This window comes from Lissotriton helveticus, chromosome 5_1, assembly GCF_964261635.1.
Source record: "Lissotriton helveticus chromosome 5_1, aLisHel1.1, whole genome shotgun sequence".
Taxonomy (NCBI): Eukaryota; Metazoa; Chordata; class Amphibia; order Caudata; family Salamandridae; genus Lissotriton; species Lissotriton helveticus.
In genome coordinates, this window is record NC_136065.1 from 346875144 (window position 1) to 346897724 (window position 22581).

General features: G+C 46.0%; 1 protein-coding gene across 1 annotated transcript in view; it reads right to left on the reverse strand.

The window, feature by feature from the left end:
- Positions 1 to 22581, reverse strand: part of MORN1 (MORN repeat containing 1) — a 1183152-nt gene that overhangs the window by 727633 nt on the left and 432938 nt on the right. The window contains exon 9 of the mRNA XM_078640924.1: positions 17692 to 17818. Within this exon, the coding sequence (XP_078497050.1) occupies positions 17692 to 17818 (127 nt within the window). The remainder of the gene's footprint in view (positions 1 to 17691; positions 17819 to 22581) is intronic.

Below are 22581 nucleotides of genomic sequence, written 5' to 3' on the forward strand. Positions count from 1 at the left end.
AGAAGTAAGAAGTAAGGGTGGGTTATGATTATGGGGTGCAGGGGTATTTAAAGGGAGCAGGGTGGACACCCGGGGCTGGAATGTACAGAACCTGGGAAGAAAAAAACAATGAAATATTGGGCACAACGCTAGCTTTTTTCCCCGTAATCCTGCGCCCAGCACACGCCCACTCCACAACGCAGACACGCCCACAAGGGACTACTTTGCTGGCACAGTTCTTTTACCTTTTAAATGTATATGGTGGGCGTCTGCATAGCCTATGTCCTTCTGCTGCAACTGCCCTTTCCAACGCTGTATTGGGTGTTGTGATTGGTGCTATGGTTCCTAAGATTACCCGCCTCAAAGGTTTGGGCTCTCTCTTTATTATATTAGTATAGATAAGCAAGAAAAAATCCCCCCCCCAAAAAAACTACAGTGGATGAGAACCACTGCTTGATAGGCAAATTATTATACGTTTTTGTAGGTGTCTAGTCCTGGTGTACTGGTACATGTCGCAAGTCAGAATTATAGTGCATCATAACAACTCCTTGGATGTCTCCGTGGTGGAGTAGCTTGGCCTGTCTTTGAAGTCAAAATATATGTACATTTTGAGAGTTTTCTAAATGTCTCAGACTGGGATATCAGAGCCTGCTTCAAATCAAGATACAGGGAATTGTGAGTGTTTTATGGCTATTCTGGTAGTGGCCTAGTAGGGCATGGTGTAGGGCAATTTGTAGTTACATTGTGAGAGTCTAGTGAATGAGTCAGTACTACGATATGAGTGCAGGGTGAATGGTTTAAGTCACAGCACACTCGGAGAGCTTAAAAAATTTGGTTTTGGGGGCGGGCACTTATTTTTCCTCATGAGATATTTAGGGAGAGCAAAAGAGGGAAAACGCACACAAAGTGCAAAGACAGAGGAGAAGAAAGACAGAAAATCTGGACCTTGCAAGAATGACATAAAATGGCAAGGAGTGTCTGGTAGTGATTTAAAGAGGCTTGAGATGGATTCGAGGCATCGCAGCCTCGGTATTCAGCGCCTGTACACTTAATTGCACCAGCCACAGACTTCTGAGCACAGAAAGCTTTGAGCACCCACTCCTTCTTTTGCACATTAGGTACTGGCTGGAGACCAAATGAGATGGCTACTGCAAATCAATTTATTGCATTTACGTTACAGAATGACAATCGTTGAAATAGTAAACACTTTGGTATATTGAAATGTGCTGAATGCCAGTCCTTTTCTGTTGGGGAGCACACATAAAAATACATCTGTTGCAGCGTTATACTGCACTTTGCATATGCAAATTAAACTACCATGGTCCTGACTTTACTTTTGTGGTGATTTATGTTTTAAACATAAGTGATACAAAGATTCTTATTGACTTTTGAGAACATTGTCCTTCCTTCCACTGGCACAAAGAACCATCCCCTCACGTAACTCGACCTGCCAGCAGCCCGAAAAATAAAACGATAATAAATTCTAGTTTATTATCGTTTTATTTTTCTCTCGATCCGAGGCTTGGGGGCGGGGCCAGGGTGGTCACAGGCTGGAGGAAGAGTGTTGGGCACTGCCTTCACTGCGCATGTGGGTTTGGCCGGCCGTCTGAGGACGGTCAAACCAAACCGTGCAGTGAAGTTCTCTCCAACCCCAGATGCATGGCTGGGTTGGAGAGAGCAGGCACTGGCTCCCAGTCTGTGTGGGAGTGCAAATCATTGGTGCTCAGGCCAATCTTGATGCTGCTTTCAGCAGCATGAAAGCAGCGTCAGTATTGGCCGAGGTGCACTCTGGGAGCCTGTGCCTGGATACGCGAGGAGTGCGATGCAGCAAGCACGTAAGTGTTCTATGTTTTTTCATTCCCCGCCCATCCCTGTTCTCCACCTCCGCCCATCCCTGTTCTCCACCTCCCCCCGTCCCCGTTCCATACCTCCCCCCACCCCGCCACTCTGTCAACTCGCCGTCGCTACTGCCTCCTTCCATCATTGCTGCTGGTCGCACCACCCATTTTATTTGACCAGACAGCATTTCTGGTCAGTAAATCTCATATTCAGCTCCCTCATCCTTCTAGGATACGCTGAAGCACTCATCTTCCCCCAAAAGTCCACCCCAGGCAGGACCATCATGAGGGTAGTGAAGTGGGGACTACTGAATGTGCAGACTTTGATCTCTAGGGAAGAATCCCACTGCAGAGAAGAGTCCAAGGGAAAACTGGCGAGCACTGAGCAGGCCTGAGCAAGAGTAAAAGAGACAAGCATTTACAATGCAATGGTTTTGCCTTTGTTGGGGGTTTAATAACTCCCTTACCTCTGCCTCTGGCGCTGTTTACTCCGGCGGTGGGTTCCTTCCTCGCCTTCTTGCTGTGCGGTCGGACGCTAGAACGCAGAAAGTGTCTCTGGTCCGGGGAGGGCTGCACGGATGGCTGAAAATCCTGCTCGCCCTCCTCCTGGGGGTCCCGGGAAGCTGCCTCCTCCTCCTCCGTGGGCTCCTCTCCCAGCGCTGCGGCCGCACACCTTTTGCCCAGCAGCTTCTTGGCGGCCTCGTCCTGGCCCAGCTTACAACAAACCGCAAACCGAGGGGAAAAAGGCAGCCAATCACCGCGCAGGTCGCCCGGCGAGCCTCCCGCAGCCTGAAGCAATGGCAGCGCGGCTCCCGGGTGACGTCAGCGGTTGTTCCCTCGGCTTCTCCGCGGCCGCGAGGCCAGCATCAGGCAACAAGCGGGAGGGGGCGGGAAAGGGGGGTGGAGAGACGCAGAAGTGCCGGCAATGCCGGACCAGATTCGGGGGCGTTCCCGGCTTTCGCGTGACGTCGGCAAAAGCCAAAGAATGTCGGGAACGCCCCCGAATCTGGTCCGGCATTGATGGACAGGCCCCTCGTCCAATGGCTAGGCTCCATTTATGGAGCCAGCCAATGAATGACGAGGGCCGACCCAAAGCCACACTACAGAACTCATCAGGATTTCGCCTGCGCGAAAAATTTCTTTTTAATACAACAAATGTTTTTTCTAGAGTCATGGTATTGTTTCAATGATGAGCCAGTTCTTATCCATGATTCTCTAAAGTCCATTTGTTACACCGTTAGAGGTATTTACACTAACAGAGCAGGTTTATATTCCTTATATCTAGGTGTTAATGTTCTATGGGGTTGTACCAGGCATATTTAAGTGACCCTTTCAAGAACTGTTGTGCGCAACTCATTTACGATAATCTCTTCATCAATCACTCTGGTAAATCAGTCTTCCATGCATATACAGTTTCTCCATAATTGTAAGAACTCCCCAAATAGCAGATTCTCCTACATACTACTACTTGGGTGGAAGCTTCTATACCTAAGTAGACTATTCAAGACTTTTGCCTTATGGTGTGCAAAATAATGCTTCTTTGCATGCATCTGTAGAGTACATCATAACTGAGATGACAACAACAATCAATACACATTTAATGATGCCTTCTTCAGGTGTATACAAGTGGAGTGAAAATGAAACAACCCCAGATTATTAATTGTTCCACTTTTATTTCACACATTAGGGAGATATGTCAAAGAGGATACAGGTGCTGATGAAGACCTCAGTAATTTGTCAATTTTTGAAGGTTGAAATATAAAGAGTTGATATAAACTGGGGAGTGCAGAGAGACAAGGCCGATTAAACCACATAATGTATGCTGAATAATGCATTGGTAATACTGCTTGCTGCCAAGGGCACCGCCATAAAGGCAAAACAAAAAAAAGATTGAATATATTTGATAGGGCATTTCATCATAAAGTAATAAACCTTATCAAATGTGAGCCTCATTTTTAAGGTTTTTTTAATATTTACTTTATTCTTGATTGCAAAATAACAAATAACTGTCAAGCACAAAGGTATACGTGTGGCATCTGGGTGATGGGAAGAAAGATTGTAAAATATTGAGCTGGAATGGTTACTCAGTTTTGTGTACAGAGAATAAAGGTAACTGAATGTGTTTAAAGTAATAAGTCAATAAAAAATAATATTTCTGACGCAAAAAAACAAGTTAGAAAACTAGTATTCATAAAAAGGTTTGCTTTATGATTGATGGTCAATTAGAGATTTATTTATTTCGGTTGGTTCCACGACACAAGTCATGCAAGATACTAAAAATATATATTTTGTTCTTAAAGTGTCATTCTGCAAAACATTTCATGAAATTTCACAAAACAATTACGCAATTTCGTACACGCCATACACATTCGTTTTTCCTCTCCTAAATGTTTTAGGGAAGATCTAAGATCAGCGATACAAACAGCTATGGCTTACAGAGAAGTGCCCACCAGATGCAGGAGTCAGAAAAAGCACATATTGTAATGAAATACATTTCAGCCAATTAATGGAAATTAATTTCCCATTTTTTTTCCCTAATGTACCATTGAAAGAAAGAGACATCGCATGTTATGTGCAATACTTTCACGAATATGCCAAAATACCCATTTCAGTGGGGAGACTCCGGATTTGTATAGCTTAAACGTATTTAATTTAGGGCTTTCCTACTTAAAATTGTTTCTCGTCATTGGAAGTTAATGGGGAAAATAAAGTTTACATATTTTTTTTTTTCAAAATCTCTTTAATTTATTTACAAATGCGGTTAGGTATGCCTTCAGACAGATGTTGCTCTATAATAAAGAGAACGTGACTTGCACTTTCGCTTTTTGTTTGAAGTATGAGATAAAATAGCTCAGCATGCCAAAGACTAGAAAGCCCGGACTGGCTAAAGGGCAGCCAGGCCATACAGTAGGCAGTTTGTGACACAATGCCATTTTCTTCTAAAAGCACAGAAAACTACTTTAATGGTTTTCGCTTTACCTGCTCCAGCTGTAGATAGCTCCCGTAAGCACAAGGCGAGCTCCTTCCTACCTGCTGTGTATCGTGTCTTCTCTTCTCGCGCTAGACTTACCCCTTTTCAGACCTGTCAGCACCACCCCTTCACTGGAGCGTGAAACGCGCACTCGTTATTACTACTGTAAGGTGAAGCTATTGTCCTAAGTGCGGTGATCCAGGCCACACCTAGGAGAGCGCACGTGCACTAGCAAGAGACTATTTCGCCGCTGTACACTGTATTGTGAGACTCAAAGTGCATCGTCTTTACGCACCTCTGTTTGCTGTCAGGTGTGCAGGTCGGCTGAGGTGAAAGCAGCGGGAGTTTTTATTTTGTTGCGTTAGATTGGAGGAGTACCTTCATACTAGGCGTCCGTCCATGCTCCGAGGTAATATACTAACAGTAAGGAAGGACAACCAGCCGGCATGTGAAACCCTGGGCAACTAGAGACAGTGATGTAGGACTAAGGCTTGGGGTTATGAAGACAGAAGAAGGACACTGAGTAGTCCTAACTAATGATGGGTGACGGAAGCATTCAGCGCATCCTAGGCATTCAGTAGAAGGCTGTTTACGGAAACTGGTTTGGTTATATTAAAGCGCTGCACATAAATGGCGGACGTGCCCTTCTTTAACCGCACCTAACTCTTCAATTGCATGTAAAAAGTGTTTGGCGATCTACGCAAAATAACGCCTTCCTTTTATAGCGTGTTTATTTGTTAGTTGACTTCACACACAACAGGAGGGCTATTGGATAGAACGTATTGACAATCCCTTCTCGCGCATTTGAGGTCGTTACAGCATAGGGGATATTGTAATGCAGGTGACGTCAGCGGTTGTTCCCTCGGCTTCTCCGCGGCCGCGAGGCCAGCATCAGGCAACAAGCGGGAGGGGGCGGGAAAGGGGGGTGGAGAGACGCAGAAGTGCCGGCAATGCCGGACCAGATTCGGGGGCGTTCCCGGCTTTCGCGTGACGTCGGCAAAAGCCAAAGAATGTCGGGAACGCCCCCGTGTCTGGTCCGGCATTGACGGACAGGCCCCTCGTCCAATGGCAAGGCTCCATTTACGGAGCCAGCCAATGAATGAGGAGGGCCGACCCAAAGCACACTACAATTCTCATCAGGTTTTCGCCTGCGCGAAAAAGATGCGCAGAGCGCATCTTTTTGGCGAGGCAAAACCTAAAAAAAGGGATTATTAACTAAAATCTTACTGAGACACCCTTGGACAACTCCTAATTTACTTCTGAATTCCAGGAGTAAGCCAGGAGCCCGGGAGTAAATTGGGAGAACTACACCAGTAAGTGACAACTACTCCTAGCAAACTCTCTGTTAATGGAGATACCCAATATGGGGCGATTCAGGCGCTTTATAAATCATCTAAATAAATGGGCCCCAGAGTGTCAGTTACAGAATGTGAGAGAAAGATATGTGTTAGTGTCCATGCCCTTGTAGGAGGCGAGTGGGCGCACTGAAGCAGCTCATGGATTAATGTGCAGCAGTTAGCAGATCCGAGCTCACACGCATGATAAGTGAGGTGTCAGAACAAGACAATGCCATGTTTTTCACTTTGTGAGAAACAAAAGAGCGCTCACAAGTGATTTGATGATTCATACAGCAACGTAGCTAAATGGAATTCTGAACAAAGGCAGCTAGGTTGAAGTATTAGCTAAGAATGCTTAAGGAAAATGTAGATAAATAGGGAAAACGTTGCTACCGAAAAGAGGGCAGTTCAGGGAGAAATACTTTAAAAGCAATCTCCTATAAAAGCTGTGTATGACAGAATGTTAAAAGCAAAAGGTGGGCACCAATAAATAACAATTTGGCAAAGCTAATAGGTCTGGCATTGGCTGCCAGCCATTTGGCTTTGTTAATAACATGTTCCTTTGTCATAGTTTCTGCAAAAGCGTATTTTTGAGGAGGTGCTAGGCCCTCACTAATATCAAAAATATTGGCAAAAACAAAAAAATGTTTTTTGCTTTACAAAATTGGCAAAAACAAAAAAATGTTTTTGGCTTTAAAAGCTCACTGTGCCTTGTGGCTGACCTCCTGCTTCATGCTGTAAGGGAAGGAAGAAAAAAAATGAACAGAACAATGTAAACACACACACACGCACGGACACACACACAGGAACTCAATTAACTGACTTGACTGTGACTTGAGCCCTAAACTAACTATAACGTGTGCCCTAGCCATGCACAGTCTTGTCCTTAATGATGTCATGTCAGATGTTACAGTTATGTTATCAATGTTGTCATAGAATATGTCATGAGGGTATACAACGGTTACCATGCATTTTTTACAACGCGGTACCGTTACCACGCTACTTTTACCACGCAAGTCGTTACCACGACTTGCGCTGGGGGGCGCTCCAGGATAGTAAATTGTTTAATTTACTATCCAACTCCATCCCTAGAGTCCACGGGGACTGGAGTTGGAATAGTAAATTAAAAAATTTACTATCCAGCGCCCCTCCACGCAAGTCGTGGTAACGACTTGCGTGGTAAAAGTAGCGTGGTAACGGTACGCGTTGTAAAAGTACGCGTGGTACCGTCATACATCCTGTCATGAGTGATGTAATATGGTAGGTTATTAGCAGTGCACGGCAAGGGCACTTGTTATACTTACTTTAAGGCTCGAGTAACAGTTACTTAAAATGACTAACTGGTGAGTTATAGTGGTTTTGTTACTTAAAAATGGCATGCTTTAACCAACATTTTCACCCAACTAGAAGGTCCCTTTAACCTTTGTTATTTTTTGTGAAAGTTCTTTTCTTTTTCTAAATGTAAACGAAGATATTATTACTATACCTTACTATAACACTTGTTTTTTTTAGTGAATTTCTAAGCTTTTTTGATTATAATATATTATTGCACTTCCTAACTATAATGTCACTTTAATCTTTTATTTCTGTGAATTTCTTTATTTTTTTCACATAAAGTAAGGTGCCCATTGCCGTGCAGGGCATGGAGTAGTGCCCAGGCTCTGAGTGCAACTCCCTGCGAGTGCCCTATCCACACAGTAGACGGCCTTTAGCTGTGTGCAGCATGCGGTTGGGGGTAGGCCCTGTCCCGTGGCTAGGATCTGCACTCAACCCCCACAGGCTGACTATGTGATGTTACAATATAAAAGGTGTTACTTTAAGTCAATAAAACACATGGAAGGTACTACAGGTCTGTGGAGCAAAAATGGAGAGAAAAGTAAATAGCCAATCACTCCTTGGGACCCAAAAGTGTCCTCTTTTCATACCCAGATCACACAGTTGATCTAGAAAGTTAACATTGTTATACCCAAAAGGACAGAAGAAAAGAGAAGATACATGACCAGAGAAAGAATACCCATCAGCCCACTCATAAGCGGAATCTCGTCATCTGGGTATGTGTTGGCAAATGGTGTCCTGTAGGTTCTGCCTCAGAGAGAATCCACGAGGCTACCTAGTGATGGACCCAGAACATTATACCAACAGACGGCAGTGTATGAGCAGGAGGGGCTACGTTTGCAGTGCTCAAAGAAAAAGAAAAGGAAAAATGATCCAAGTGATTCTAAAAATACCTACTGTGATGTCATAGAAAACTGTATTGGGGCTGACCATCAAAGTGGTATGATTAAAAACAGTATGTTGATAGCATGTAAGGAATTGCTACCCACCAGTGATGTTATTCGGTCAACATGTTTCAGCCTAGAAACGGCTTTCGTCAGGACCTCTATGGTGCTACTGCAACACTTACTTTAGTGATGTGATATGGAATCTACACCCGCTTTCCAAAAATAAAAAAAGTGTATCTTCTCCCTTATTTTAGGGAGAGAAAACCTCACCTCACCTGGCCACTGCTCAGGGTAAAAGGAGGCCACGCACTCTCCGTCGTTGCCTCGGAGTAAAGACTGAGCCGAGGGGGAGGTTTCTTTGTTACTTTAAGTCAGGCAGATGTACTAATTTTGTCAAAAGGTCACAACACCAAAATATAAAAAGCGGGCCTATTGGCTTCATCAAGAGATGAGCATATCAATACATATAAAGCAGATCTATCATCTTTGTCCAAAAATAACCAGTAACTATAATCATATTTATAGTTCATAAATTCACACAATGGAATGTTAAATAAAAGTGAGTTTGATTAAATAATGTTTAAACAAGTCTGTGAGTCGGTCTTTTAACATTTTTCAACAAATAAAATGCAATCATAAAAATAACTACAAGAAATCAAAGCACTCCAGTTGAAGAGCATAGAGCTTCAGCTAGGAGTGCATCCAAAAATATGGTAAACTCTCCAGGGGTTATGGATTTTATGACCCAAGAGACCTACTGTTTTTTATGTAGCTGCACTTCATTGAGTTGCTGAATTTCCTGCTGCCCACCCCTCCCCCCAGAATTTAAAAAAATGTGTTCGGCTGGGCCTTGCCTGTTCGAGGGGCACTACCAGCAATAATATAGTTAGTAAGAAAAAAAACTCAATGGTATTAAGGAGTGCTCCTTGCCGGAGCAGAGAATATTAAATGAGCTGCTTTGGCCTCTCATTTATTATTCACTTTTACTATTTAAAAAAAAAAAATTATTCAAGGGATGTCTAGGTGCTTATCAAGACCACTCAAAACTTTTTTTTTATTTGAAACCGTGGATGGGGAAGAGGCCAGTGTCCCTGCAGGCTCAGGAGCCAGAACCTTCCATGGCTGCTGGTGGGAGTAGGCATTTTCTTTATTAAGTGGGTGCAACCAGCATCCCTGATGGAAGCAAGCCATTTATTACATTGTAGGTGGGTGCCCTGATGTCCACCTGGGGCACCCACAATACTGGCCAAGTTGGGGGCTGCAGAGTGGGAGCCTTAATTCCACCATGGCCCCAGTCGGCTCCCCGGCTTGCTCCAAACTGGGCTCTGGTGGGAGCCAGCGCTTTTCCTTTGCTCCCATCCAAGAGAGAGCAGCATTTTTTACTGCTCCCATTAGGTGGGGAAACACTTTTGTTCCCTGACAGGGAGAGTGCAGGCAGGGTATGCACTTAAAGAATTGGGCTCCTGTGAGGCAAGCCCCCTTTTCCATACATGTATAGAGTCCACGGGACCTGAAAAGGCTATGGAAGGGGCCATCGCACCCTCTCCCATAATTAATTGATTTGGATGAGAAGGGTTGGGGTACCGTGGGCATGAAAAAGGCGCCGGGAGCTGGGTTGCATGCCCCTTTAAAATGCATTGCACTCCCCTCAGCCGTGGCCCACACCGGGGTTTTCTTTTTTCACACGAGCAGGAGCCCATATATTGTTTTATTTTTATAATTTGCCACAAATCAACCATGAACTGGAGGCAGCATGTTATTAAATAAATATGTTTTTGGCCCTGTGGGCCAAACAAATAATAGCTGAGTGGAATTACACCAAATTTGACATAAAATTAGATCTTGATCCAAAAAGCATGCTTCTTTTGATAAGGTGTAAATCAGTTGAGCAGTTTTTGAGAAATGAAAGCTTCAAATTTACATATATTTCACATAGTGGTTCCAACCTTTTGGATCCCCGAGCTCCAGCTTGAACTGTGATTGACTGGCTGCAACATGAAGGAAAAGTTGTTGGCTGCCATCTTGGAACTTGGGGACTCGGTCCGTGAGTCCGACAAAATAAAATAGAATGAGATAAAAGGGGGCAGAGTAGGGGTACCCAAACGCCCTGGGCCATGTGGAGGTTGGTCTCACAGGGATAGCTCAGTGGCCAAATCATTTAAAAAAAAAAAGTTTTTGGATGAGCTTCTGTGAATTCAAAGCAAGGTTCAGTGCGGACCCTTGAAGAATCACAGCAGATTAGTGGCACAACAACATTTAAAAAATGTGGTTCAGTGTCCACGGGGTAGAGATTGGGTTCAACAAAATATAAACAAAGGCGAGTTCAGCATCCAAAGGGGTTGGGTGCTGGAAATGGCTTTTTGTGTTGCTAATTACTGTGGCGCCGTTTAGAAAATCTCTACAAAACTTTCCAAAACAATGCTACCTTTTGACTAGTTTGCTCATGGAAAGTTTCGGGTGATATCCGTCAAGCAGGGGCACAGTAAACAGGGGTTCCCAAAACACATTTTCCCCATTCATTTTCCCGTAGGAAGTTTAGGCACAGCTACAGGCCATACCGCTTAACGAATTTACATTACATTTGACAGAAAGCTAGATCTTGGTCCATAAAAAGTGCTTTTTTGTGATTTGGTGTAAATTCATTCAGTAGTTTTTGAGCAATTAATGCTCAAAACCTTTGCATATATCACGACGTAGAGGATCCACAGGGCCAACAGACCTTTAGGAGAGGTCTGATAGGCTGCCACCACATGAACAATGATGTGGTGGTAGCTATCTTAGGACTTGAGACTCAGTCACAAAGCTTAAAAAATGGCGAAAAAAGATATAAGGGGCAGTGAGAGGATATCCTGACCCCCAGGCCTGGTGGGACTCCACCTGTGGCTCAAATTTCCTTTTTTTTTTTTTTAATAGCCTCAAATTTGTGTAGGAGCAACAAATCAGAGGTTTTTTTAAGAGCAGGCACATATGTGACGAAAAAAAATACTCGAGGTTGGACCTGGGCCCAGAACACATGTACTTTAGGGGGAGGGGGCCCATGGCCCCCCACCCCATGCCTCTAGTAAGCCTCATGGAATCCATTCTCTGGGGACGATATTTTTAAGTAGGGCAGGGGGTTGCGTGCCCCCCCCCTCTCCAAGTCTAAAAAAGCCCTGAGGGTCCCATCCCCTGGGGCCGACATGTTTCTAAAGGGGAGTGTAGGATGTGGCGCTCCTCCCAAAGCTTCTAAGAGGGGGTCGGACTGAAGTTATAAGGGAGGAGGGCCACACAGACCCCCTCGCTGAGACTTCCAATGCCAGGATACCCCATCCCACGCCATCTGGGCTCACAGGGAGTCCACCCCGAGACACACTAGTTTCTCTGCCCACACCAGAATTAGCAGGAAAAAATATGTTTGCTCTCGCCTGGCGAGAGCATTTTTATATCTCCCACAAGGTGGGAGAAAACATGCCTCCTCTGCCTGAGGAGCATCTCCTGTCTGCTCTCATCCGACGGGAGATTAGAAAATTCTCCCACTGGGTGAGAGCACAGTTGTGTGTCCCTGACTGTACTCTTGCTGGCGGGGAAACAGATATTGCTTGTGTAGGGGGGAGCAAGCACAAGCAGCAGCTTCCTCCAGGTGGGAGCAATGCCGACACACGCATGCGCGAAGCTGGCTGGGGCCGCAGGGCCCTGGGGCTCCCCCCCTCTTCATCACAACCAACTAGTGGTTTGTCTATGACCCGGGTAGACAACGGAACACCCACCTCTGACCCTGGGGGATAGGATCAGCGGGGCACAAGCCGGCACCGGAGGCGGGTCGTGTGGATCCTCCCTTTTATTTACAACATAGACCGCAAGGGAAAGGGTCCCCAGGAAGCTCGGGGAGGGGGGCCACCCACCCCTCTACTTTATTTATTTATGATAGGCCACAGGAGATGGGTTCCCCTGGCCCAAAGCAGGCACAGGGGATGGGGCCGATAACATGTAACATAGGCCCTAGGGGATGGGGTCTATTGAGGTTTAACAAAGGGACCGCACAGCTGCCCTCCCCTTTATGGTATTCAGCCCCTCTGGAGGGGAGGCCCATGCCCCTCTCTCCTTTACAAATATCCTTTGACCCTGGGGGCTGGGGACTCCGGGTCAAGGTCATGTGCAGCACGTGAATGGCTGCTTGCGGGAGGCTGGCCACAGGACCTGACCACAGGCCAGGCCCTGACCACAGGCCAGGCCCGGCGGCCAAACCCTCGCTGCACATGCTCAAAAATACCTAGAAACACACTGAAAAAAACAATGGTTAAAGTAACATTATAGTTAGTTGAGAATTTCAGTGACAACGTAATGTTTTAAAAGTACAAAACCACTGAAATTCACCAGTTATACTTCGCTCTCTTAACTATAACTCATTCCCTAAGGTAGCTATAACTCGTTCCCACGCCATGCACTGTTAATATTACATCACTCATGACATCTTATATGACATCATTAATAGTATCACTGCAATATTTAGAATTAAATTATTGATATGAAAACTGTGCACGGCAGGGGTGTGGGCTATAGTTACCTTAGACCAGCGGTACTCAAAGTACGGCCCGCGGGCCAGTTGCGGCCCGCCAGGCATTTCCATGCGGCCCTCGTGTAAAACAACAGACAGTTCGGAATCCACTGCAATTCCGCCTGTTGTGATTTCTCGGGGGCCGCATTCACAGGGAAAATGATGAAAGAAGCATGCGCAAAATCAGTGTCTCGCAAGCTCACTCACAAAAGGTCATCCTACTGCAGCTTCCAATTAGAAACAAACTTGATATACATCTGTTGGTAGGTAGATAATATATCTTATTTTAGGGCGTGAGTATGAGAAGGAGAAACGTTCTAACTGACACATTGAAAAGCCCCCTTGATTTGTTTGATGCAGTGGTTTAATGATTGAAAATAGATATTCCTTCTTGCCACATCTACGGGCAAAGATGTGAATAAACATGTAAAATGAAGCATCATTTAATTGTCCTCTGATGTTGCTGGACTGTGCTTGTTTTCCATTTGATAAAAATAAATGACTGAACTTTTTTTTTAAAGTACGGTTAGTCCATATGCAGGGGGCTTGTATTTGTGGGCTGGCATTTAGATCACTGATGACTTAAAACATCAGCATGCACAATCTAATGTTCAACCAGTTACCAATGACAGGTCAGCATGGCCTGTAGAACAAGGCGGGTTTTAGAATGTTTGCACGTTTAATTTTGAGTTCTCAGACAGACAGAGAGATGGAGAGGAGAGGGAGGGAGAGGCATAGAGACAGAGACGGAGAGAGGGAGATGGAGGGAGGAAGAGGGAGGGAGTGGAATGGAGAAGGAGGGAGGGAGACAGACGGAGACAGAGGGATACAGAGGGAGATAGAGAGGGAGATACAGAGGGAGGGAGACAGAGGGCGACAGGGAGAGAGAGTGAGAGAGAGGGAGGGAGACAGAGGGAGGGAGGGGAACAGAGGTGGAGGGAGGGGTACAGAGAGGGAGACAGAGAGAGGGAGATAGAGAGAGGGAGACAAAGAGTGAGAGAGAAAGAGACAAAGAGAGAAGGGAGTCAAAGAGAGAGGGAGACACAGAGAGAGAGGGAGAAAAAGAGAGAGGGAGACAGAAGGAGACAGAGAGAGAGAGGAAGACAGAGGGAGGGAGACAGAGAGACGCAGAGGGAGACAGAGAGAGAGTTAGAGGGAGGAAAACAGAGGGAGAGAGAGCGGGAGACAGATAGAGGGAGGGAGAGAGAGAGACGGAGAGGCAGAGAGAGAGAGGGAGAGAGAGAGATAGGTTGCACGTTTACTATTCCTCACAAGGACAATGAGTACTCAGAGACAGACAGAAAGGCAGAGAGATAGAGACAGAGAGGGAGATGGAGGGAGAGATCAGCAAAGAGACGGAGGTAGAGGGAGACAGAGAGACAGAGGGAGGGAGGGAGAAAGAGGGAGAGAGGGAGAAAGAGAAAGAGGGAGAGAGGGAGGGCGACAGAGAGGGGGAGTGCGACAGAGAGAGGGAGGGCGAGGGAGAGAGAGTTGGCAACAGAGAGAGAGAGAGGGAGGGCAACAGAGGGAGGGTGACAGAGAGAGAGAGGGAGGGTGACAGAGAGAGAGAGAGGGAGGGTGACAGAGAGAGAGAGAGGGAGGATGACAGAGAGAGAGAGGGAGGACGACAGAGAGAGAGAGAGAGAGAGGGAGGGAGGGAGAGAGAGATAGAGATAGGGATATGTGTGTATGCCCGGTCTGGTGGCTCAGTGGCTCAGTGGATGAATGCGTCCGCTGCAGGGGCGACGCATGGTCACAGTTATGTTTTTGCTCTAGCCCCGCCCCCTCCACCACTGACCCCGCCCCCCACCTGTGCGGCCCCCAGCCACAAACCACACTGTAAATTTGGCCCCCGAGAGAAAGTTTGTGAGTACCCATGCCTTAGACCCTGAGTTACTGTTACCAGAGCTAACCTTAAGTGCTGAATTTCAGTGATTTTGTACACTTAGGATGATACGTTGTCAGTGAAATTCTCACCTAACTATAATGTTACTTTTACCTTTGTTTTTTTTCTGTTAGTATAACATAACATTTTAACTAAAAAAACACTGGAATTCGCCAGGACTAGTTAACTCAATTAACTACAACTTGTGCCCTTGCCATACACATTGATGTTATAAGTGATGTAATTTCAGTCATCAGTGAAGTTATCAATGATAAATGATGTCACAGAATAGGTCATGAGTGTTGTAATATGTGAGGTCATAATCAGTACATGGAGAGAGCACAAGTTATGGTTACTTGTGGCCCAATGCGAAAATGACCAGGGATGCTCTACCACACATGCACACAAACATACGCACACACAACACACAAGCAAACACTATGCCATTTTCACTGGAAATCTCACATATTTATTTCATATTTAAATGAATAATTGAGTTTTGAACTCACACAAAGTGAAAACTTTTTATAAAACACAGAGGTAGACACCTTGGTCAGTGAATCTTAAACCGTTAGCCGCTTTAAAAAACGGGCAGGGCTGCGTCGGCCGTTGAACGTGCGCAGCACCAGCCAGGTAGTGCTCCGAACGTTCAACGGCCAACGGCAGCACTTAACGGGTTAAATATGCACGTTTCGCTATCAGTGAGTAAAAAAAATGCATTCCTATATTTTTTTTAAGGTAAAGTGTGTTAAAATTGAGGAATGCGACACATGACCATTAATTTAAAGAAAAATACAAGGAGCACTTTTTACTCACTCTAATGAGTGCTATTGAGGTGCATATATGTTTCAATATCAGCATTCAGCATGCTGATTATTTTTCACGTTCTTTTAGAAACAGATGTGATGGCAATAATCTGGGATGAAATTGTTCTCTTAAGACAAATGATTTTGCCAGAGTGTCCGAAGTTATAGGGCAAGCTCTGCAGTGGTTAATTTGTAAAAAAAAAAAATAAGACAGTACCAACACAACTACTAACCATCACACTCCAACAAGTCTGGCAATTCAGACTATTCTAGGCCCCAGAGTTAAAAGAATGGTTTGGGCGGTAGGTATTAGTTATTTTAAAAGTACATTATATTAATAATAAACAGTTTTTGAGCTTATGTCTAAGTTAGACAGACAGCGCCACCATTTGGCAGACTGCCATGAGTGCTGTGTTGATAATCAAGTGCCGGTGTTGGGCAGTGGAAACCACCGGCTCAAATTAAGCACTGAAGCCATGTCTAACAGCCCCTTTCCTCACTACACTCGTGAAATCAGGGTCGGATTGGCAAGGCGGGCAATTGGCCATTGCCCGAGGGGCCTGTGGCAAAGGCAGCTAGTAGGCCGTTTTGTTTTCAGCTGCAAATAAACTCTCAACATTTGCCGGGCCACCTTGGCCTCTTGTATACAACCCGAAAGGCTGCGGACGGCTTAGAGCAGAGGTTAGACCTCAGAATGACCAAGTACAGACCCTTGGTGGCTCCTTGTCATGCACAGTAGGACAATGGACCAAATCGAGCAGACACAGCATGTGGTGGGTCTCCTCCCATCCTAAGTCACTGAGCGTGACAATGAGGCCTCAAGGCGTGGCGATGCTGTTTTTGAGCATCACAACTCGCACTAATGTTACGTGGGGTGGAGTAAAGGGGGTGTGGAAAGAATCAGATTACAAGTGGTGGCCTTTTAAGAGCCTCTATTTTTGTCTCCAGCAGCGGACAGATGAGCCTCAGGTGTCTGTTGCCACCTTCTAATCTTGAAAACTGCGAGGGGGGTCCCGTTTTCCAATTAGAGAAAATTACAAAATAACTCGGACCACTAAGTTAAGCATAAAGAAAACTTTTTTGACTACTCAAAACAATGAGGGTATTGATGTACTCTGGGCACTTGTACGGATGTATGACGGTACAACGCGTACCGTTACAACGCATCCCTTTACGACGCAGTTTTAACAACGCAAGTCGTTACACCGACTTGCGTTGGGAGGGCGCTGATAGTGAATAGTTTAATCTACTATTCCAACACCAGTCCCCGTGGATAGTAGGGAAGGTGTTGGATAGTAAATTAAGCTATCCCCTATCCTAGAGCGCCCTCCAGCGCAAGTCGTGGTTACGACTTGCGTTGTAAAAGACGCGTCGTAACTGCACTGCGGGGTAACATCCGCGTTGTAAAGGATGTTCCCCCACTTGTACCTACCTTTTCTAGCCCACCACATGTCCAGTGTAAGGAATGTACATCACACATGTCTAGCAATAGGATTTAGTTTTATTCACAATACAATTTAAAAAAAACACTATTACAACACTCCACGTGAAAACATTAGAAAGGAAGGTTCACTTTTCCACAGTTACGACATTACTTATACCTTATCATGTGGGATGCACTTCAAGGTGGCAAGAGCATTCCGACATGTTTGGGAATATCCCGATGCACAGCGGCGTGGGTATTAATCTAGGTTATATTGTTTCCTTGTTCACTTAAGAGTGCCACTCCTCTGATTCCACCGATGATTTATATGTGTCTATTATATGTTTGTGTGTCTTGCATACATCACCGCATCTATGTATTGCTTTACACACATACAAACCATAAGAAATGCAGGCATAAATCTAACATGGTGAGCGGAAAAACAGCTTTGTGGCTCTAGTTCACAGACTACAAAGAGAGGAATGTTGCAGTAGAAAGAAAAAAGATCTTACAAAATGCACACCTGGATATAACTCCAGACCAAATATAAGCTAATATATTTGCCCAATGTGTGACCTCCACTGTTTGCAAATGAATAATAAAGTAGATTATGTTGCCCTTGAATTACTCATTACCCTGAGAGACCTTGTTTGTAAAAATAAAAAGACTACAATAGTATGGAACGTTAGTACATACAAGGGAGTTGGGATGGGTTTCTCCTCCTCTAGGTCTTCCAACAATTCCAGGAAGTTGGCACTTTGAGTTGCTGGTCGTTGAAAGTTCTTGATCCCGGCCCAGATTTTTAAAACTCGACCATTCTCACCTGCCACATAAAAACAGAAACAGGAAAGAAGGCTTTTACATTTGAGCTTTTACAAGCATATCAAAATTTTCACAGATTACGTTTAAAGTGCAACTGAGCAATAATGTGGTTAAGGGTTCCACTGTTGTATGCACCCAGTCAGAATATAGAACCTTTTCTGCAAACTGCTATATTACAGCTCCAGTGCAGTTCACATACTCTGTTGTAAGATCCCATTGTGGTGCAAGCATAGTCTCAACCACAAGGATTTCCAGCGAGTAGCTTGGGAACTTGTGGTAGCTATCCAACACCCTGGAAGTAGCTTTCCAAAGCGAAGCTCAGCCCAGCACATCATTTAGAGGATGGGTACTCACAAACTTTCTCTCGGGGGCCAAATTTACAGTGTGGTTTGTGTGTCCGAGAGCCGCACCGGTGGGGGCGGGGTCAGTGGGGGAGGGGGCAGGGATAGAAGAAAAAAAAACTGATCATGAGGTTGATCACAGGTCCCTGCAGCGGACGCCTTCGTCCACTGAGCCACCAGACCCGGCATACACACATTTCTCTCTCTCTCTCTCTCTCTCTCTCTCTCTCTCTCTCTCTCGTTCTTTCTCTGTCGCTCTCTCTCTCTCTCTCTGTCTCCGTCCCTCCCTCTCTCTCTCTCCCTCCCTCTCTCTACCTCTCTCTCCCTCTGTCTCTCTGTCTCTCTCCGTCTCACTCACTCTGACTGTCTCACTCACTCTCACTCCCTCTCTCCCTCTGTCTCACTCACTCTGACTGTCTCACTCCCTCTCACTCCCTCTCTCCCTCTGTCTCACTCCCTCTCTCCCTCGGTCTCACTCACTCTGACTGTATCACTCTCTCTTTGTCTCCCTCTCTCTCTCTGTTTCCCTCTCCCTCTCTCTGTTTCCCTCTACCTTCCTCCATTTCTCTCTCCCTCTCTGTCTGCTTGTCTCCCTCCCTCGCTCTCCCTCTAGCTGGCTCTGCCTCCCTCGCTCTCCCTCTGCTTCCCTCGCTCTCCCTCTGTCTGCCTGTCTCCCTCCCTCTCCCTCGGTCTGCCTCTGTCTCCCTCCCTCGCTCTCTCTCTGTCTGCTTGTCTCACTCCCTCACTCTTCCTCTGTCTGCCTCTGTCTCCCTCACTCTCTCTCTCCCTCTGTCTGCCTGTTTCCCTCCCTCCCTCTCCCTCCGTCGCTCTCCCTCTGTCTGTCTATCTCTGTCTCCTTCCCTTTCCCTCCCTCTCCCTCTTCATCTCACCCTGCCTGTGTGTGCCCGGGCTGAGACAGCTTCTGGGCACACACACACTCAGCAAGCCAGCCAGCCGCACCTGAGCACTTAACAGGTCTTTAAAAGACCATTCGCATGCTAATGAGGCTTTGTTCACCTCTTAGGCCCCTGCAGCCCCACTCTGAAGGAAATCGCTCGGCCCTCACAGAGAGTCTCTGCATCGCGCTGCAGCAGGGGTGTTTGCTGAGATTCTTTAAGAAAACAAACAAACACGGGTACGATGTCTGCACGGTCCGCGGGCCGCCAGGGAAGGCTTGCCGGGCCGCCCCTGGCCCGCGGGCCGTACTATGAGTACCCGTGATTTAGAGGCTGTATGCACGTTAAAGAAGACAGCGCTGCTTATCTCAAGACCTATTGAGTGACTGCCAGCCAGACTGCCAGCCAACCCAATGAAAGGCCCAAATGCTAAGACACAAAAACATTGGGGCATATGTACAAAGGGATTATGCCACCAGAATGTCACTTTCACCAACATTACGGTGGCGCAATGCCCTGCTTCATATTGACAAGGTGGTGTTAAGCCACTTTCTAAATATGATACCCTTTCACACAGGTATCTCAGTGAAAGGAGGGTGCAATGGGTGTTGCTTTGGGTATTCCACTGCAACATCCATTGCGTTTTCACGCCGCCTCAGATTTACAAGGATCTGTAAATCTGAGGCAGTGTCAAAAACTACTGCCATGTAAAAGTATGGGTCACAATAGCGCAACAAGGAGAAATACTTACATTTCGCATCCTTTTTAGGTCGCGACTATGTAGCGCGCATGCGCTGCATAGAAGGGCCATTAGCCGTCGCTCTGGTCATTTTCAAGCACACACTTGTGCTTGTGGCGGCATCCACCTTGCGGGAGCGAGCAGGGGCACGCCACAAGCACGAGTGCAGTGCTTGAAAATGAGCAGACTGTGTGCGCATGCACGCACCACTCCCAGGCTCTCTCTCTTTCTTTCTTTCTCTCTCTCTCTTTCTCGCTCTCTCCCGCTCTCTCTTTCTCTCTCTCGCTCTCTCTCCCCCTCTCTCACTCTCTCTCCCCTCTCTCGCTCTCTCTCTCTCTCCCACCTCTCTATTTCTCACTCTTTCCCTTTCTCTCTCTCTCCCTCCCTCTTTCTCTACCTCCCTCTCTCTATCTTTTTAGTTATCTTTATTTCTATACGCACTGCCAGCGCGATGCCCCCGCAGTACTGTAAAGCAGGCAGGCGAGCGCAACCGTCTGGTCGCATATACACATGGGAGCAAGCAGTGCATTCGTGAGATTACGTATGTGCATTTTAAGATTCTCATTTTGGTCTGCATTATGTGCACCTCGCTCCGTTTAGCTGGATGACGTCACATTCAAACCTGCCAAATACGACCGAGCAGAACTGGAGTAAGGAGTGACAGTTAACCACTACCAGAGTGCTTTCTGTGGCGGTAAAGCGGTCACTACTCCATACCGTGAATTTTACACTACGCTCTTGGTAGCTGCAGGGGATGATTGTGCTTTTTATTATAACAACAAATGTTTCTCGTACTCACCCGAGGGGTTGAATGAAGCCTTGCTGTCCAAAATCAACACTTCCAGATCAAAGATGCCACCAATAAGGGGACCCAGTTGGGAGTAGAGGTGGCAGTGAAAGATAGAAAAGCACTGTTTTCACTGTCCACACAGGGCTGTTGCACTTAGTGTGTGTGTGTGACAAACTGAATGGGCAGGTCGGTGCCCACGGCTTCCTAGGCGCATCACTGCAACACCCACTGCTGTATGTCTCCTTCAGAACCATCGAGCAAGGGTCCTTGATTGCGAGGGAAACAGTGCGATGGGCGATGAAAAGATAAGAAGGGTCTCTGTTTCCCTTTTGATTTGAAGCATGATTTCTTCTTCCCGCAGGCAGATCAATCAGATGGGCAGCCTGTCTCCACCAATGAGAGAGAGGATTGCAGCTGACACAACGTGCCCCCCGACCCCCATTGCATATCAGGATGGAATGACAGAAACAGCAAAATACAAGTCGGTTGGCACACTATGCCAAGCACACATTTTTCGCTTACGTGTTTTTAAGCCATGCCCTTAATTACATTGCCCTCGCCCCTTTGAGAGACCCCCCCAGTTTTTTTATCCCACTTAATAGGTCTCGCTTTTGGGACCTTATTAGTATTTAGTTATGCAGCACAATATCCCAACATCAACTGTTGCATGGCTAAACACTTACAAGTTCCCAAAGGAGAGGCCTATTGGCTATGCCAATGGTTGTTGCTTTTTCTATGTGTGCTGCATTCTGAGCAAAATGCCATTAATGATTGTCTTTGTGCTCAAAGGTGTCCCTTCCTGCACAAAACCAATTATTAAATAATGGCGATTTGCTACTTCTATGTGTGATGTACAATGAGGCACACATAGAAGTAACAAATCGCCATTATGGATTATTTATGTGCATGAAGGGACTCCAGCCTGCACATAAGCAATCATACCTGCAATGCAGGCACCCTCACACTGTGGGGTAAGGGTGTCTGCTTTGGCACTAGGCAGCTATTTTTAGCGCCAGCACTAGGGAAAACACTGGGGTGCGACGTATTCTTGTAAATACAGCGCATTCCTGCGTTTTGTAATTGGCTCAGTGCTGTGCTGCAAAATTTGCCGCTGTGCCATTTCCTTGTGCATATGCACCATACTGTGTTGGCCTATGGGGCCTGCAACATGACCGTATTTATCCACTCTAATTTTAGCAAAGTCTCAAGGAGATTGGACATGCTGGCATAGGGTTGGCCCTAACATAATAATTATCATCTTTGACATATTTTGAACATTCTCAACTAGTTGTGCATACCGGCAGCCATCACTGACCTAGTTTTTGTCACAGGTGACATACAGTGGCAGCCCCTGTCATAACAATGCCCATGACTGATGTATTGAGAAAATCCTGGTTGTTATTGTTAATGTTAAGTGACATTTGTACTGCGCATAATCACCAACGGTCTCTTAGCCCTTATGAGAGAATTACAGAACCATACCAGCAGTTACCTCTAATCGAGCCTACCCGCTCATAGCTCATCTTATCCCCAAGCCTGTGTGAACAAAAAATGTTAAATTGTGTCACAGCCTTATCAAAATGGAGAATATTATTGGCATATTATAAGTATTTGAGACATCCTGGTGAGCATCAGTAGCATGGAACTATAACCGCTTCGCAGTGGCGGACATTCCGCCGCAGTGCGGACGAATCTGACGCATGCGCAGATTGGACGGCCCCTGGCCGCCCTCCGCACACACCCACCATGACGTCGGACAGCCGGGGGCCTTCCGACGCATGGAAGGGGATAAAGCCCGAAAATTTTGAGCAAATTTTGTCCATGTGAAGTATTTGTACGTCAGTAGTTTATGAAAATAACCAGCTGGTGTTTGAGACCCACAGATTTACTCAAAATGTAAACTGTTTTTTGTGAAGGCATAAATTATGTTTCTTTATCAAAACCATTTGGGAAAATGTGTTTGTTTGCCAAAATTTAGAAGTATTTGATTAAAAAAAT